Source organism: Malus sylvestris, chromosome 3 (assembly GCF_916048215.2).
Source record: "Malus sylvestris chromosome 3, drMalSylv7.2, whole genome shotgun sequence".
NCBI lineage: Eukaryota > Viridiplantae > Streptophyta > Magnoliopsida > Rosales > Rosaceae > Malus > Malus sylvestris.
In genome coordinates, this window is record NC_062262.1 from 1,005,108 (window position 1) to 1,021,423 (window position 16,316).

Sequence of the window (16,316 nt, forward strand, 5' to 3'; positions counted from 1 at the left end):
TGCACATCTGATCTGACCATTGTGTTAATTTAATTTGTAGAAATGAAACTAGGGGCTTCAAAAATTGAGGAATATTCAGCAGCATAAAGGTGATGTTACCACTAGTTGTAGAAACATGGGGGTCTTTGGATTGTTTGATGGATGTGTTTTGAGTCAAACAATTACTGGAAGAGCATAGAATTTCCGTTATGTTGGTTTATGATGAACTTCTTTTGCAGGTTGGATGGTAATGGGATTATAGTGAGGAAAGCGCCTAGTTTTTGTTGGTGCGTGATTCTCTTTGAGGGAATATGTTAGATCATCCATCGGTCTGTGTCTTGTTAGAAGTTCATTGGATGATGAGAGCGGAGTTGTTGAAGCCTCTCGTAGGAGCAAATTTCGTACACAAGGATCTTGCTCGTTCATATTCAAGGTATGTTGTTGAGTTGTTCATTAGCCATTTCGTTACAAGCAGAGTGAATGAGAAAGTTCGCACCACTGGATACAATTTGCTATGACTTGAGATTTCCAATTCAAACAAGTAGAAATTTATGTTTGTAGTGGAATGGATCGATAGGAGTATAACCGTTGGTTGTAATTCCTTTAATCACCATTTCTAGTTCAAGACTAGGAGATGCCTCCTAGTTAACTGAGCTTTCTTCTGCCATTCTTTGTAAGCTGAAAGAAACTCAAGAACAAGGACATGCAGAGACTGGCCTGAGGATACCCGCTCTGATACCATGTGGAAAAATGATAAAAGTGTGTGTGCGCGTGTATATATATTCAATAACATTTCAATTATATGTCACACTGATTGGAGGACGTTTAAGTTGCAACAAGGAGAAGATGTACACACCACAACTTTCTCCTTAAGTTAAACCTTGACTGCGGGATTTGTCTAAGCAACAAACATCCATGAATTAAGGCAAATGATTTCGAGAGTAAGAGTGAAACAAAGAAAACCCGAGTTTCCATGATATAAGCTGATAATACATATCTTCTTCAAATATATGTGGTTGATTACTGTGAATTCGATCTGTCTTTTTTCAAATATATGTAGTAATGATCATCACCATCATCACATGAAGCATCAAGCTTAACTAGTTTTACATAACCTTAATTAATTTAATTAATATGCAGCTACCAAAGTAGCAGCTGATCCATATGAATCTCCATTAACCCTACGGCAGTTCAATCGAATCTCTCCATCAGTACCGGTCAAGGGGCTTATATTCCCCATTTTAATCATGGATTCCACGAAACTCTCAAAGAATGCGCTCTGATTAGTGCTGAAGTCGTTGACAATGTCGATGGTATCAGCCCCGCTAGTTGAAAACAGCTCTTGATCGCTTTGGAGCAAGCCTTTCTGAACTTGAAGATTTGAGAAATAATTTGCATCAAAAGTGTCGGGAGTTACAGGATCAAAATTGGTTAGCACACTGCTATTCCCATTCTGCGGGCATATCTCACTCAGTGTTTCTAAGTAGGTTGAGTTCAAGGTTTGATCAGGACTGCCTGTGCCGCTGAAGTTATACAATCGATTGGTGAAAGATTGACATCTAGCACGCCCAAATGTGTGAGCACCTGTCAATTTTGCATGTCAAATTTTGTTAATATAAAGTAAAGCAACATAGTGAGGATATTTTTTTTTTGTAGCCGTGCGATCTGCTTGCTTACCAGATAATGCAACCAGATCAGTGGTGTTGAGGCCTACAGCTAAGAAGTTGGCCTTGAGTCCATCAAGTGTTAAAGTAGGAGCTGGAATGGCTGCGTTGGCAGCCGTGCGATTCGCTGTTGTGCTATCCCTTCTTCCTAGTAGCACTGTCCATGAAGGACCTCCAGACTGTAACCATAGATTAATTACTCAATTACAAAATCTCATGAAACAAAATGCTTTAAATTGTTGTTGAAGCTTGAAATATATACCAAAGCAACAGATTCTTCGGCAGCAATGGCGAGAATATCAGCACAGGAAACGATGGCGGGACAAGCATTCTCCAATGCAGTCTTGATACTGTCCACAACATCAAATCCTCTGGCTGAGTTGTTATTTGCAAATGCTGTTTTTTCGCTGTCTATGGTACTGGTAGAACTGGTACTATTGTCCAACAGAATTGATCCATCGCAACCCTGAAATAGAATCAACAAGTTCTTTTCATCTCAAAATTGCACGTTTGGAATTTTACTTCTTCTGAAGTTCTATAAATAAAGAAGCAGCTGCTAATAAAAGCACTTTTGTGCTTAGGCATTGTTCCGAAGTCCTGTAACATAGAAGCTGCCATATATACAAAGTAATCTTGGTTGGTATTTCAAAGTTGAATATGTTGTTCAGCTTAAATCTTTGAAGAACTAAAAGCATTGCATCTGATACTATGATATATTTTCAGGGAAAAAAAGGTCGTACCCAGTGCACAAGGCTCCCGCTTTACGCAGGGTCTGGGAGAAGGGAAATTAATATTAATAAGGAAAAGAAAACATGGGCAGATCTTTTTGTGCTCCAAGTACAAGTTCTATTGCTACATTTTAATTAAAAGGGTCCTTTACAACTACAGCCGTCAAAACCGTTGAGAATGAATCCTACATGGATGAGAAGATGGACCTTGCATAGATTTGTATGTAAGTTGGTTTATTCCCCATATTGCCAATTAATTTTATGATGAAACCTCAACTTTCTTAAAAAGCTATCTTAAATAGTCAAAGCACTTAAATCTCCTTGCACTATACACTAAATAAGCATAATACCATAATCGTATTGGTACACTGACTACCGAGGCCATTCTTAAAACCAAAATGCTGGACTGGAATTCGTGATAACAACACCGGCCAAAGAAAGATTTGTAACAAACAAAGGGATCAGAAGCAAAGAAGTGAATTATACGTTGACAAAGCAATCGTGGAAGTGAAGCCGAATGAGGCTGGCAGCAATCCGGGGATCCGTCTGCAGAGCCTCTTGAATGACTCCACGCACAATGCTGGTGGCATTCGGGCATGATTCATCATAAAACGTAGGAGTCAACTGAGCATCACCAGATCCTGCACTTGCACACAAGATTAGTAATATTACAAACATATATTTGTAACAAAATTGAGCGCTACAAGAAGAATGCATCATGTTCATCAATGCATATGTGAGCCAATTAGTAGGCCTATTTATGGAGTGACAGAAAGTGGATTGGCACCAAACTGACAAGCTTTATTGGATATAAAAATGAAAGGCGTGCGTTAGGTAGATAAGTCGAACATGGATTTTAAAGTTCTAATTTAACTTTGATAAATAAATATCTAAGCCCTTTTACCCCTTTACAACCATGCAGATACGCTGGAATCCAGAATGTGGTCCCTGGATGCAATATAATCTGCCATGTGAATGATAAAATGTTGCGCCGGAAAAAGTTGAGTTTTCAATTCAAAAAGCACCTAATAATTAGAGGCGTATTGAAATTGAAGTGTGTGCAGATAAAAAAAAAGTTTTTTGGTCAATATTGTATCTTGATTGAAATTCAAGCTCCACATTAGAAAACAATGTAATAACTATCACTGCAAGAAAATGAGACAATATTTGTAAATTATCTTTTCTTATTAAAAAAGAAAATGAGAGTAATTCTAACATTAGTTGAAGAAGTTGATATATAAACTAATGAGTTGAAATAAAGAAGTATCAAAGATATCGTTGCTCTATTAATTAAACAAAGATGTATAACATCTCTAGTATTTAACGTATATATACTGGGATAGGATCAAGGGACAAACATTTTTACACTTTTTATAAGCTCTTGGATATTTATTTACATCTAATGCTTCTAGTTAAGGTTAAGATGCTACTAAATGACGGCATTGCTTCAGGTAAAATATTTGATAAAGGAATTTCATGAAGTTAAACTAGGTCCAGCCTTCATCTTCCTCCTCTGCCATTTAGGTCAATAACTCTCCAACAGCAAAAAATAAAAGGTCTGCAATATGCCATTGACGAAATTCATCTTTATCTTTAATGCAGTGAATATTTCCTAACATGGCTATATAATACCATTTGTATTAGGGCTGGTTCGGGTCGGGATCCCGAACCGAAACCCCGAACCCGATTCCCAAACCAAAACATTTCGGGATGGGATTTTATATCCCGAAACCGAACCAAAACTATTGGAATCCCGAAATTCGGGATTCCCGAAAGTGTTTCGGGATTTTCGGGAAACTTCGGACCGAACCGATGAAATATTTAACTCAAGACAGTTTGCTAGTTCCTTGGCCCTACGGCTATTTCAAAGAAATTAGGGGGAAATTGTGTGTATAGATGATATACCTTTTGTTGGCTCTGTTAGTTACAATGCTCTGGAAAGAAGAGAAGCTTGCAAAGGAGGGAAAGAAGCTTGCAAGGTTGGGAAAGAAGGAAATAAGAGAGGTGCCCAATTGCAATCATCAGCTAAGGGTGCAGCAGCTACCCAAAGATCTCAGTCCACCCACATTGCTCGAAGAAATGATGTAGCACCTTCGGTGAACCCCACAAGTCAATCAGGGAAGACCTCGAGGCTTTCTTCTAGTGGAGGCCCTACTCCCCCTGCATATGATGAACAGGTACTTTCAGTAAGTACAGGAGGGAGAATTCAGTCAACAAATTCCGTGAAGAGAAGTTCATGATGATGAACAGGTACTTTCAGTAAGTACTGGGAAAGCTTCTAGGCCTACTAACCTGGATTTTGGGACTCGATTGGTGTCGGATTCGAGTGTGTGAGTGTGAGTCGATGGAGAAGCGTCAGTCCATGGAGAAGCGGCGTGAGTCAATCGACGACGAGGACCGGCATGGATTCGATGGAAGAGTGGAGCGGCGTGAGTCAATGGAGTGATGGACGATGAGGAGCGGCGTGGATTCGACGGAGGAGTGGAGCGGGGGGACTGTGAGAGTGACTGTGAGAGTGAGAGTGTGTGTGAGTGAGGCCAGTGAGGTAAGAGAGCGAGAGCGACTGAGAGAGTCTGATACCTAACAAACAAATGACCTAACTATGGACGGTTGGATTTGATTTTAACAAATCCAACGGTTCAAGTAATTTCTAATTAAAAATTAAAAATTAAAAATAAATAAATATATATATATATATATATATATAATATTCGGTTCGGTTCGGGATTCCCGAAAGCTTTCAAAGGTGTGGCCGAATCCCAAACCGAAACTTTCGGGTCGGGATCGGTTTCGGGAAATTCGGTTCGGGAATTTTTCGGGCTAATTTCGGGACGGGATCGGGACGGTTCGGGATTTTCGGGAAAAAATTCCACCCCTAATTTGTATGCCAAGAAAAAAAAAAGCTAAAAGCAAATCCAAACAAGAATATATCCCATTCCGAAAATTTATTCTATCTGCAAAGAAAATATGGGTTGCCTTCCTCATTCAATTATAATTTTCCTCGTGAAATATATCCAATTAACCATCATTTATCATATGGTTATTTATTTTTTAGAATTTTGTTGTAAAAAAATCCATGTGATAAACATTTTACATGCATATATGGTTATTTGTTTTCTAGTTTTTGTTGCAAAAAATCCATGTTACATGCGTATTGTGATGACTTACCACCAAAGCATTAATGGAGGGCTTCCTCCCTCCTTGTTTTTTTCTTTTGCTTTCCTCCCAATTTTAATTTTTTTGCAACAATATATTAAATAGCAAACAATAAACTACTCAACATTGTATCATTAATCACATAGTTGGAATTTAACTGAATCTCCATCCCCCAATCTCCACAGATGTACTAGACTTTGGCTGCGAATCCACAAGATCAGTCAAATAGGCTTCTAGGGTTTTTGTTGTTTGAGCGAAATTCCCAGTTTTAATCTTTATTTGTTTATATATTATATTAGTTATAATCCATGTCATCATTCATGTTATTTAAGACTAAAAGCCTCCACATTATTCTTAATCAAAACCTTTGGATGTTATAAAATTTAAAAGTTCAAAAGAAATATTAATGTAAAAAATATTTGTCTCTTGATCGTATTCCACATGTACATGAGTTATTTATATAGAAATTTAAACTGAATAAGCAAAACATGACTAACATCTCTAGAAATTTAACCTTTCTACAATAGCCACTACTTACTTTAATTTAGTCCTGCATCATGGTCTGGTTTCGTGATGTTATAAGGGGTGTAACGTCATTGCAACACATACCATGCCATTATTGAAGATGAAAGGGTTTCTGATGGCCTGCCATGTCCTCCCCTCCATTGAGTTTTTCAGGGCTTAGCTAGGTGGGAGGTTTAAAGCTTGACCATGTTGCTCTTCCCAGCTTTTCCCTCTTGCCTTTGTCCTTGGGAGCTGCTGTCTCTCTATTTTTTGCTCCTTTTTTCACGTTCTGTTTTTGTCGTTAGCTTGGTTTGGTCCGTATTATGTGACCTCTCCTAGTTGTTGTGGGATTTTTTACAATATTCCGAAATATGAGATATCTTGAATGTTAAAAAAAAAAAAAAAAAAAATCTAGCTGTTAAAACATTCGGAGTTCTATACTCCAAAGCACCCTAAAATTTTTGTTTGTTGTATGACTTGGGATTTGTGCCTTTTTTCCGATATTCTCTACGGACTCCATGAACAAACTTTACAATTTCCCCCTTCCATCACAAGAATACTACAGAAATTAGACAAATAAGGAGAGATATCATGCTAACCAAAGAAAATCATAACTTAATTACACATACGATTACCTCTAATCCATGTCCAAAGTACACTAATAGGAGCAGTCAAATTACTAAAAATCTGGATAATTAAAATGATATAATTTCTAAAATAGCCCAGGGGTATATAGTGTGTTCGGAAAAATAAATTCACAAAGCATAGCTTTAAAGTTGCCACATACTCATCACCACAAAAAAAAGAAAAAAAAAAGAAAAGGATTATATGGATCAAAGTCAATGAACTTAAATTGATAAGTAAGTTTTAAGATTAAACATAATAATTTTCATAGGAATTGGTTCTGTATCGAATTATCACAAAAATATATGCCTTGACTTTAAAGTTTAAACTAGTGGGAATTCGTAGTATACTGGAATATCTTAGGAATTTATACCTCGACTTTAAACTAGTGTACTAGCCCCGCCCACAGAGTTGTGAGGGGTCTCTGGCTGCTTTTAGGTCATGCAACATTTCTACACGTGAAAGTGTAGTGCTAGCTTTACTTAAAGGCGGGACTAAAAGTCTTTCCTCATAAAAAGGGGGCAGGCCCACTTATCGAGTCTCACCTAAAGTAAGAATCATGCCTCAGGTGTCTGTTGGATAAATATTAATAATCAATAATAAATTTATATGTGTTAATAAATAATAAATACTAATAAATAATTTAAGAGAATATGAAAAAATCAAAATAATATTAGCAGATAAACTGAAGATCGAGGCTTGCGTAATGCAATGTCTTTGAAACAAAATTTTCGTCCCTACTCAATACTTGTAGTTCTACGGATGTCTGCTGTTTCACCAAGATTCAACAATCTAAGTTAGAATTCCAACATCGGAAAACTTGATTTTTGGCGAATTTCTTTGTGGTTCTCTTAGTAAGAATGTTTGGGATTGTAGAAGAATTTTATTTTTCTGTGTTCTAAATACCATGCAGATAGATGTCTATATAATAAGCTTCACCAAGATTCAACAATCTAAGATGTATATATAATAAGCTTCACCAAGATTCAACGATCTAAGTTAGAATTCCAGCATCGGAAAACTTAACTTTTGACGAATTCCTTTGTGGTTCTCATAGTAAGAATGTTTGAGATTGTAGAATTATTTTATTTTTCTGTGTTTTAAATGTCATGCAGATGGATATATATAATTTTATTTTTATGTGTTCTAAATGACATACAAATGGATTTATAAATAATAAGTTTATGAGTCCGTTGATATATTAATTATATTATATATTAATTATCAATTAATTAGTACACCTCAAAGCCCAATCTCAAGGTTGAGCCTAATTTTCTTCTTCATGTTCCATCACTTGAATCACTTTCTATAAAGAACAAAACCTTATAAAGTAAGGTAACCTTTTGATAGTGACCAATGTGGGACAATGAAATTTCTACTTAAAATTTCCAACAGTATCCTTGTTAAGAGAGTTTCTTAGTACGTATTGTGTAACAAACGGAGCATAACTGTAAAAGGAAAATATATATCTCATGATTATATAATTGGACGGTGATTAGCTAGTCGAGTATATATCTTTATAGGTTAATTACATAATACCCCCTTAGGTTTGAGGTCTATTACAATTCCATACAACATTTTAAAAACATTTCACTTTCATACATAACCTACTATTTTATTTCAATATAGTACCTCTGTTACATTTTCCATCCATTGATCCATTAAGAGCTGATGTGGCAGCCACATTTGTACCACATGGCTGCCACCTATGTGCCAAGTGGCAAAAAAAATAATATTTAAAAAAAAAAACCTGAATCTTCTCAACCAAAAGAAAAAAAAACCATATCTTCTTCCCCGTGCCCTTCCCCTTCCCTGCAATCCAAACACCCCATCCCCCCCACCCAAAACCAACCCGTCTCCTACCTCATCACCCAAAACTAGAACCACTCCCCCACCGCCGTCCTCTCCTCCTCTATCTTCGATTTGAGCTCCATTTTAAAAAATTCCTCCCTAAATCGACCCAGACAACCACAAAAAGCAACGGCAATAAAGGTTATAAAACCTCAGATCCCATGCCAGAACGAGATTCGGGAGATGATGGAAGAGGTCCGGCGGAGTATGTTATTCGTCTCGTCAAAGGAGAAGAAGGCGTGTACAGACGAGTGGGAGGAGGACAACGCAGGGTCGTTGGAGGAGATGGAATCGTTGAGGTCGGTGAGGCGATGGTGGAGGAAGACGACGAAGGAGAGGTGCGTGTTGCACAACCAGGTCTTGAGGATCAAAGAAGATGACTCACATCTCGGTGAGAGTACGGTGTCCATCCTGCCAAAGGCGATGAGGCGCCAATAGAGGTGAGGCAGTCGGCGGCCCTGTGGGATCTAAGGAGGAGGGCGCTATTTTTATGGGTGTGAGTTCTTCTGGGCGTCGGCTGTGGAAGGAGGGAGGTGGGGTGCAAGAGAGGGAGGTGAGTCGGAGGGGGGAAGATGGGTTTTGGGGATTATATATATATTTTTGATTTTTTAAATAATTTTTCTTTAATTATTTATTCTTAAATGTATATAATAAAAAAAATTTGCCACCTGACATAAATTTGGTAGCCAAGTGGCACAAATGTGGCAACTATGTTAGCTCTTAACGGATCAATTGATGGAAAATGTAACGGGGGTACTATATTGAAATAAAATAGTAGGTGAGGTATGAAAGTGAAATGCTTTAAAGATATTGTATGAGGTTGTAATAGACCTTAAACCTGATGAGGTACTATGTAATTTACCCTATCTTTATTGTAAGACAATTTGCGTATTTACCTATTTAGTTCTGGATTAGACATGCATGCATGCACATTTGTGGAAAAGGTTTGTTCGAAATAATTAATGTGTTGAAAGGTTATTTCGGAATCTTGAAATGCATGCATGGGAAGCAGCAGGGAGTACTAAAATTATAAGGGGGCGTTTGTTTGCCTTCACTAAGTGTTATTGGATTAGATTGGACTAACTATTAGACCAGTTGTTTGTTCCGTAGTGGTATTATGTTTAATGAGATTAAAGGGGACTCGCATGGACAAACTCCTTCACTAGGAGTTCTTAGCGAGACCCCCCATACCCATGGGATTGCTAAGACCTCGTCTGATCTGTTTTCGTATGCTCCCTCTCATCCTTTTTCTGCTCTTTGTTCTCTTGAGCACCGACAACCACCATCACACCACAACTCGCCAACTCTAGCAAGATCACACCAACAGCCCACCACCACTCTTTCCCTCTCTCCTCACCTTGAACCCAGAATTTCAAACTGAGGAAGATCCCGCTCTTATCGTTGTCCATCCAACTCTAGCCGTTTGCTTCGCTGCGCTTTGAACTTGACCTCGGACTTGTCGGCTTCGCACAATTGATCGGATCTTGTGAACCCAATGGTGGGTGAGCCATCCAATGCGCTTGAAGGAATATGGGAGGCCAAAAACGCCAGAGCCACAGCGGCGTGTTCTCCGCCAAGGGCAATGGCTTGGGATTCTTGTTTTCATTTGGTTTTGATTTAAATTGGGTTTTGATCTCGAACTGGATTTGATGTGATCTGGAATTGGCATTTGATTTGCTCTGTAATTGTTTGAATGATCTGTAAGTGTGGAATGAATTTTCAGGAGAGAAGAAGAGAATTTAGAAAAAAAGAAAAAGAGACTAAATAATAAAATATTAATATATATTAGATTAAATAATATTATATTAGAATATGTTATTATTCAGTTTTTTAGTCCGACACTACACCAAACGCTTCATTAAGTTAGTCCAGCTTAGTCTAGTATAAGTCAGCCCAGCTTAGTCCATGAAGCTAGTTCAGTCCGAAATAATGATCAGGTGCAACAAACGCATCCAATAGTATAGAATTTGTTTCGTACTAAAGTCAACAAAGGCATGCATGCGTGTCTTCGGTTACTAGTACTAGCTCTTGGGCAAATTTGGCAGTCTCTCTCATCTCAATGAGAGAGAACATTGTCTATGGGTCTTAAATCCTGTTATATTATAATTAATTGAGTTTTTTTATTAACACCCCACACGTTGTTGAATATACCTTACTTTAAAATGTAATACTAAACAACTTGTAACTCTAATATGAAATGACTATTCGAGCCCTTAGAGTTACTCTTACTCTCCATTGTAGAACAAAACCCTAAAAACACAAACAAGTTGATGAAAATATATCTTTTGATGAATGGAACAAAAAAATTGAGTTTTGCTCCTCGTTCATTCGTTGGTTTTCATATTCAAGAAATTATTTAAACAATGGAATAAAAATTTGACTTTTTGCAAAGCCCTGCTCTAGTTGGAATCCAAGAAATAGGAAGAAAACTGTAGAATGTTGTAAATTTTTAAGATGTAATAAATGTAATATTCTTGTGGTTGTTTGATGATGAAGAAATTCAATGTTTTTTGGCTGGTTGGAACTGACATGACCTTATAAGAACAGTTCATACCATTTGTCCTTCAGGTTTCTTAGAATCCAACGTGATTGTTCAAGAAAATTTGATGGATGTTTATAAATCAAACGACAAGATGGAGATTTTATACAATTTAATTCATCTTTCTTGTAATGTGGATTATTCTATTGTGTGAAAGAGATGAAGAGTTTGACGTGTGGTTAATTAGTTGATGATTGTGGGGGTGTGTGAGATGTGAGGTCTGGGGTGTACGAGATGTGAGGATAGTATTGGAAAATATGTGGCATGTGTTAAAAAAATTTAATTTAAAAAGTAAATATAGAGTGTATTAAGTATGTGAGGTATAGTCAACAAATTGTGAGGTGTTAATAAAACAAGCCTAACTTTTCAAAAGTGTATTTATTTTTTTATATAGAAAGTTTAGAGTGCAAAATGAGATTTTTAGAGTGTCAATAACAATTTCCTTAATTGAATAGAAATTCTCTTTGTAATTATAGCATGTATTATAAAAATGTGATTTTCAATTGTAATTAGTGTAGAATTTCTACCTCAATAGGAATTAATATATCGTATATATATTGTAATATTGTTCACACATCAATACAAAGAGTAATTATTCTACATGGTATCACTCGTCTAAGTTTTCTTAAGTCCTAGGTTTCTGCTCTCCCCTTCTTCCCTGGACGTCCCACCATTATTCCTCATGGCATCACCTTCTTCCTCTTTATCCGATCAAAACGCTGCAACCTTCCTTAAACTTTCTATCACCAAGTATATTGTTTGGGTTAGTCAACTTATCTCATTGGTCAAGATCTCTGGAAATATGTCTATGGTTCTTCTCCCTCTCCCCTCCTTTCCCTAAACGGCCCCATGTCTGCTTCAAGGCCCACGCCCTTCATTCAGCATCTGCGCCTGCCTCTGCTGCTTCATATGCGCCACAATCTGGACCTGTGCCCGTGCCTATTGGACCTTGTGCATATGCGCCACTATTGGATCCGTGTCCACCACACCTCCAACCAGCTCAATCTCCAGGTCCGTGCCTCCATATGAGCCTGCTATCGATGATCCTCCTCCACTGCTTCCTCGGCTGTCACGTCTACTCATTCAATGGTCACTTGCCGTACTAGATGAGCTATAGCAAGTTTTCTCCTCTTAGATTTAATTTTTACAGGATGTCTGCCATCCAAATAGATTTGTTGACAGTTTTAGCTTTCTCTCTGACTTCCTTTTTAGCCTATGTATCATGGGTGGCATGAATTCAACATTTTACAAACTATGCCTACTTATCACAAAAATGTTCTTTCGTTATGCTTATATTTCTTCGACCCTTCAGACATAGTAGTTTCTTAGGTTTTAAACCTTGCAATATATTTAGACATGTTAAAGTCGCCATCTTGTCCATGGCTGGTCAAGTTTTAGAAGCATAACATCCTTCCATTATGTCGTCATGAATCCAGGTTAGGTGATTCATTTATGTATTCTTTCTAAATTGCTTGATACGATACTATTTACAATAATATAAGCTAACTTGGATAGTTATTGAATATTTGTTTCTGGTTTCCTTCTCGATGCTGAAGATCTTCATTCACAAAAGAAGTGAGCTATGGAAGAGTTCATGATGGATTGCTGCGAAGGATTAGACATATACATATATTTATATTTTTTTTGGGCATTCCATATCTAAAGTTACCTGATGCACAGGCCATAAGAACCTGTTTTATTATTTTGTTTTTACTTTTTTTGCAATTGCTAGCACGACAACAGAGCTTGCAGGACATGTATTTTGTCATGTTGCATGCACAAACAAAATTTATGTGAACTGCGTGCTACTTTTATTTCTGATGCAAAGAAACTATATTTTATCATTGCAACTTTTGTTAATAGAAACTTTCGAATTCACCATTTTGATTGTATATTGGCTCTTGATGTCAACTTAATAGAATGTAAATGCAAACTGAACTACTTATTTTACTGTTTCGATTCACCTATCTCTTGGTTTTTCAATTATTTGGAGATGACCGTGTTAATTTGTGGTTTTGTGGTAATTACTCAAGTAAAATGTGCGTCATCTAGATTGCTGCATTTGAAAATGCGAGTATGTTGTTGCTGCCATTTGAGTGATTTTTTTAGGATATTATTCATTGCTATTGTTATTATAGTTTGAAAACGCCCAGCAGAGCGCTGACAGTTTTTCTAGTAAGTACTTAAGTTGTAATTAGGGAAGGGGTGGGGTGATTGCCTCATGATTGTTGCATTGTAAAATTCACATTCAGTCTCTAGTTAAAATAACACAATCCTTCGAAAACCCTGAGATCCCGTGATATAAGCTGATAATATATATCTTCTTCAAATGGATGTGAAGTCGATCTGTCTTTTATTTAAGTTTACTGAGCAAAGGGGACTAGCCATAAAAGCTCGAAGGTGAGCTCGGTACTCGTAGTCATGATCATCACAATCATCATATGAAGCATAAGGCTTAACTACTTTTCCATAACATTAATTTATTTAATTAATTAGTACTCAGCTACCAAAGTAGCAGTTAATCCATATGATTCTCCATTAACTCTACGGCAGCTCAATCTAATCTCCCCCTCGGTTCCGGTCAACGGGCTTATATTACCCATTTTAATCATGGATTCCCCGAAATTCTCAAAGAATGCGCTCTGATTAGCGCTGAAGTTGTTAACAATGTCGATGGTATCAGCCCCGCTAGTTGAAAACAGCTCTTGATCGCTTTGGAGCAAGCCTTCCTCGACTTGAAGATTCGAGAAATACTTTGCATCGAAAGTGTCAGGAGTTACAGGATCCAAATTGGTCAGTACACTGCCATTCCCATTCAGTGGGCATATCTCACTCAATGTTTCTAAGTAGGTTGAGTTCAAGGTCGGATCAGGACTGCCTGTGCCGCTGAAGTTATACAATCGATCGGTGAAAGTTAGACATCTAGCACGCCCAAATGTGTGAGCACCTGTTAATTTTGCATGCCAAATTTTGTTACTATAAAGAGAGGGAACATAGTTAGATATATTTTTTTGCAGCCGTACGATTTGCTTGCTTACCAGATAGTGCAACCAGATCCGTGGTGTTGAGGCCTACAGCTAAGAAGTTGGCCTCGAGTTCGTCAAGTGTAAAAGTAGGAGCTGGAAGGGCTTCGTTGGCAGCCGTGCGATTAGCTGTTAAGCTATCCCTTCTTCCTAATAGCACTGTCCATGAAGGACCTCCAGACTGCAACCATAGATTAGTTACTCAAATTCCAAATCTCATGAAACAAAATGCTTTAAATTGTTGTTGGAGCTTGAAATGTATACCAAAGCAACAGATTCTTCGGCAGCAATGGCGAGAATATCAGCACAGGAAACGACGGCGGGACAAGCATTCTCCAATGCAGTCTTGATATTGTCCACAACATCAAATCCTCTGGCCGAGTTGTTATTTGGCACTGCTGTTTTTTCGCTGTCAATGGTACTGTTAGGATTGGTACTGTTGTCCAGCAGAATTGATCCATCGCAACCCTGAAATATAATCAACAAGTGTTTTTCAACTAAAAATTGCATGTTTTTGAATTTTGCTTACGTCTTCTGAAGTTCTATTAACAGAGAAGCAGCTGATAATAAAAGCACTTTTGTGCTCAGGCATTGTTCCGAAGTCCAGTAACTTAGAAGCTGCTAATATATACAAAGTAATCTTGGTTGGTATGTTTTCAAAGTTGAATAAGTTGTTCAGCTTAAATCTTTGAAGAACTAATTAAACTTCGCATCTGATACCACGGAGATATTTTCAGGGAAACTAATATTAATTCCATTTGGATAAAAAGAAAAGAAAACATGGACAGATCTTTTGGTACTCCAACCAAAGTTCTAAAAGACGTTAGGCGATAGTCGAGCGGCGGGCTAGAGCCTAACAGTTAGGCGGGGCCCTACGAGAACTAGACCAATTTAAGCAATTTATTGTATATTGTATAAATAAGTGTCTATTTATACTTCAAAAGACACATAATTGTATTGGATATGTAAATTGCTAGATAAAATAACATACAAATTATAAAGTATTAGGACATATTGTAAATATTGGAAACAAACATATAATAAGTGTTTATCCAAGTATTCAATGAGTCTCTTACATTTTATTGACAAAAATAAAATGCAAAATGAAAGTTATCAATTTTATGTCTAGGTGGAGTCGCAACCTAGGCGATGCATAGGCAGGTTTAGGAGGGCTAAGTGGGCGCCTAGGCGGACACCTAAGCGGGTTTAGGCACACTTTCTTAATTTTAAAACGCCTAGGGACTAATTGGGACGGTAACCAGTTGCCTAGTGTATAAGCAGGAATTTTCAGAATAGTGGCTCCAACTACAAGTTCTACTTATTTTAATTAAAAGGGTTCTTCACAAATAAGCTCCCTCAAAACTATGTTAGGTCAAAGGCACTTAAATCTCCTTGCACTATACACTAAATAAGCATAACACCATAAATCGAGCTGGTGCACTACTACTGAGGCCATACTTAAAAACCAAAATCCCGGACTGGAAATTTCCAAAAAAAAAAAAAAAAAAAATCCCGGACTGAAATTCGTGATAAGAACACCGGCCAAAGAAATATTTTTTTTACAAACAAAGGGTATCAAAAGCAAAGAAATGAATCATACGTTGACGAAGCAATCGTGAAAGTGAAGCCGAGTGAGGCTGGCAGTAATCCGGGGATCGGTCTGCAGAGCCTCTTCAATGACTCCACGCACAATGGTGGTGGCATTCGGGCATGATTCATCATAAAACGTAGGAGTCAACTGAGCATCACCACATCCTGCACTTGCACACAAGATTAGTAACACTGCCAAAACATATTTGTAATACAATTGAGCACTATAAGGAGGCATTTTTCTCAGGTGGTGTTCGATTTTTCTAACATATGTTGATCAATGCATATGTGAGCCAAACGGTATAGGTCTATTTATTGAGTGACAGAGTGAACTGGTAGATGAGAAACCCGCGTTAGGTAGATGTCAAATTAGGTTTATTTTTTTGGTAAAAAGTTCAAATTAACTTAAATAAATAAAAATCGAAGCCCTTTTCTCCCTTTTCTCCCTTTTTCTTCTTTACGTGAAGTGAACCATGATGATATACTGGAATCCAGAATGTGGGTCCCTGGATGCAATATAATCTGTCATATGGAGTATCTGTGGAGTATGATTTTCTCTCCTCTTATTCTCATCTTATTCCTTCTCCTTCTCTCACATATTGTTTTTTGTCTTATTGTCTTTATAAAAAAATCAATATAAGATGTTGACGTGATTAAA

At 37.4% G+C, this 16,316-nt stretch overlaps 2 protein-coding genes and 2 long non-coding RNA genes across 4 annotated transcripts; 2 read left to right on the top strand and 2 right to left on the bottom strand.

Annotated features, from left to right (window-relative positions):
* Window positions 1-927: 927 nt before the first annotated feature.
* On the bottom strand, window positions 928-3,088 carry LOC126616203 (peroxidase A2-like). The gene is made up of 4 exons (XM_050284222.1): window positions 2,858-3,088; window positions 1,906-2,109; window positions 1,657-1,822; window positions 928-1,563 (listed from the first exon to the last, which is right to left on the bottom strand). Exons 1-4 carry the CDS (start codon window positions 3,086-3,088, stop codon window positions 1,109-1,111), a joined length of 1,056 nt encoding a protein of 351 aa, XP_050140179.1. The 3' UTR covers window positions 928-1,108.
* Window positions 1,320-13,981, top strand: LOC126616207 (uncharacterized). The gene is made up of 2 exons (XR_007621056.1): window positions 1,320-1,466; window positions 13,896-13,981. It is a non-coding gene; the product is annotated as an uncharacterized LOC126616207 (long non-coding RNA).
* Window positions 11,640-12,926, top strand: LOC126616208 (uncharacterized). Its single transcript, XR_007621057.1, has 2 exons — window positions 11,640-12,481; window positions 12,602-12,926. It is a non-coding gene; the product is annotated as an uncharacterized LOC126616208 (long non-coding RNA).
* LOC126616204 (peroxidase A2-like) lies at window positions 13,348-15,953 on the bottom strand. Its single transcript, XM_050284223.1, has 4 exons — window positions 15,669-15,953; window positions 14,333-14,536; window positions 14,084-14,249; window positions 13,348-13,992 (listed from the first exon to the last, which is right to left on the bottom strand). The coding sequence occupies exons 1-4, from the start codon at window positions 15,894-15,896 to the stop codon at window positions 13,538-13,540; spliced, it is 1,053 nt and encodes a 350-aa protein (XP_050140180.1). The 5' UTR covers window positions 15,897-15,953; the 3' UTR covers window positions 13,348-13,537.
* Between the last annotated feature and the right edge of the window lie 363 nt (window positions 15,954-16,316).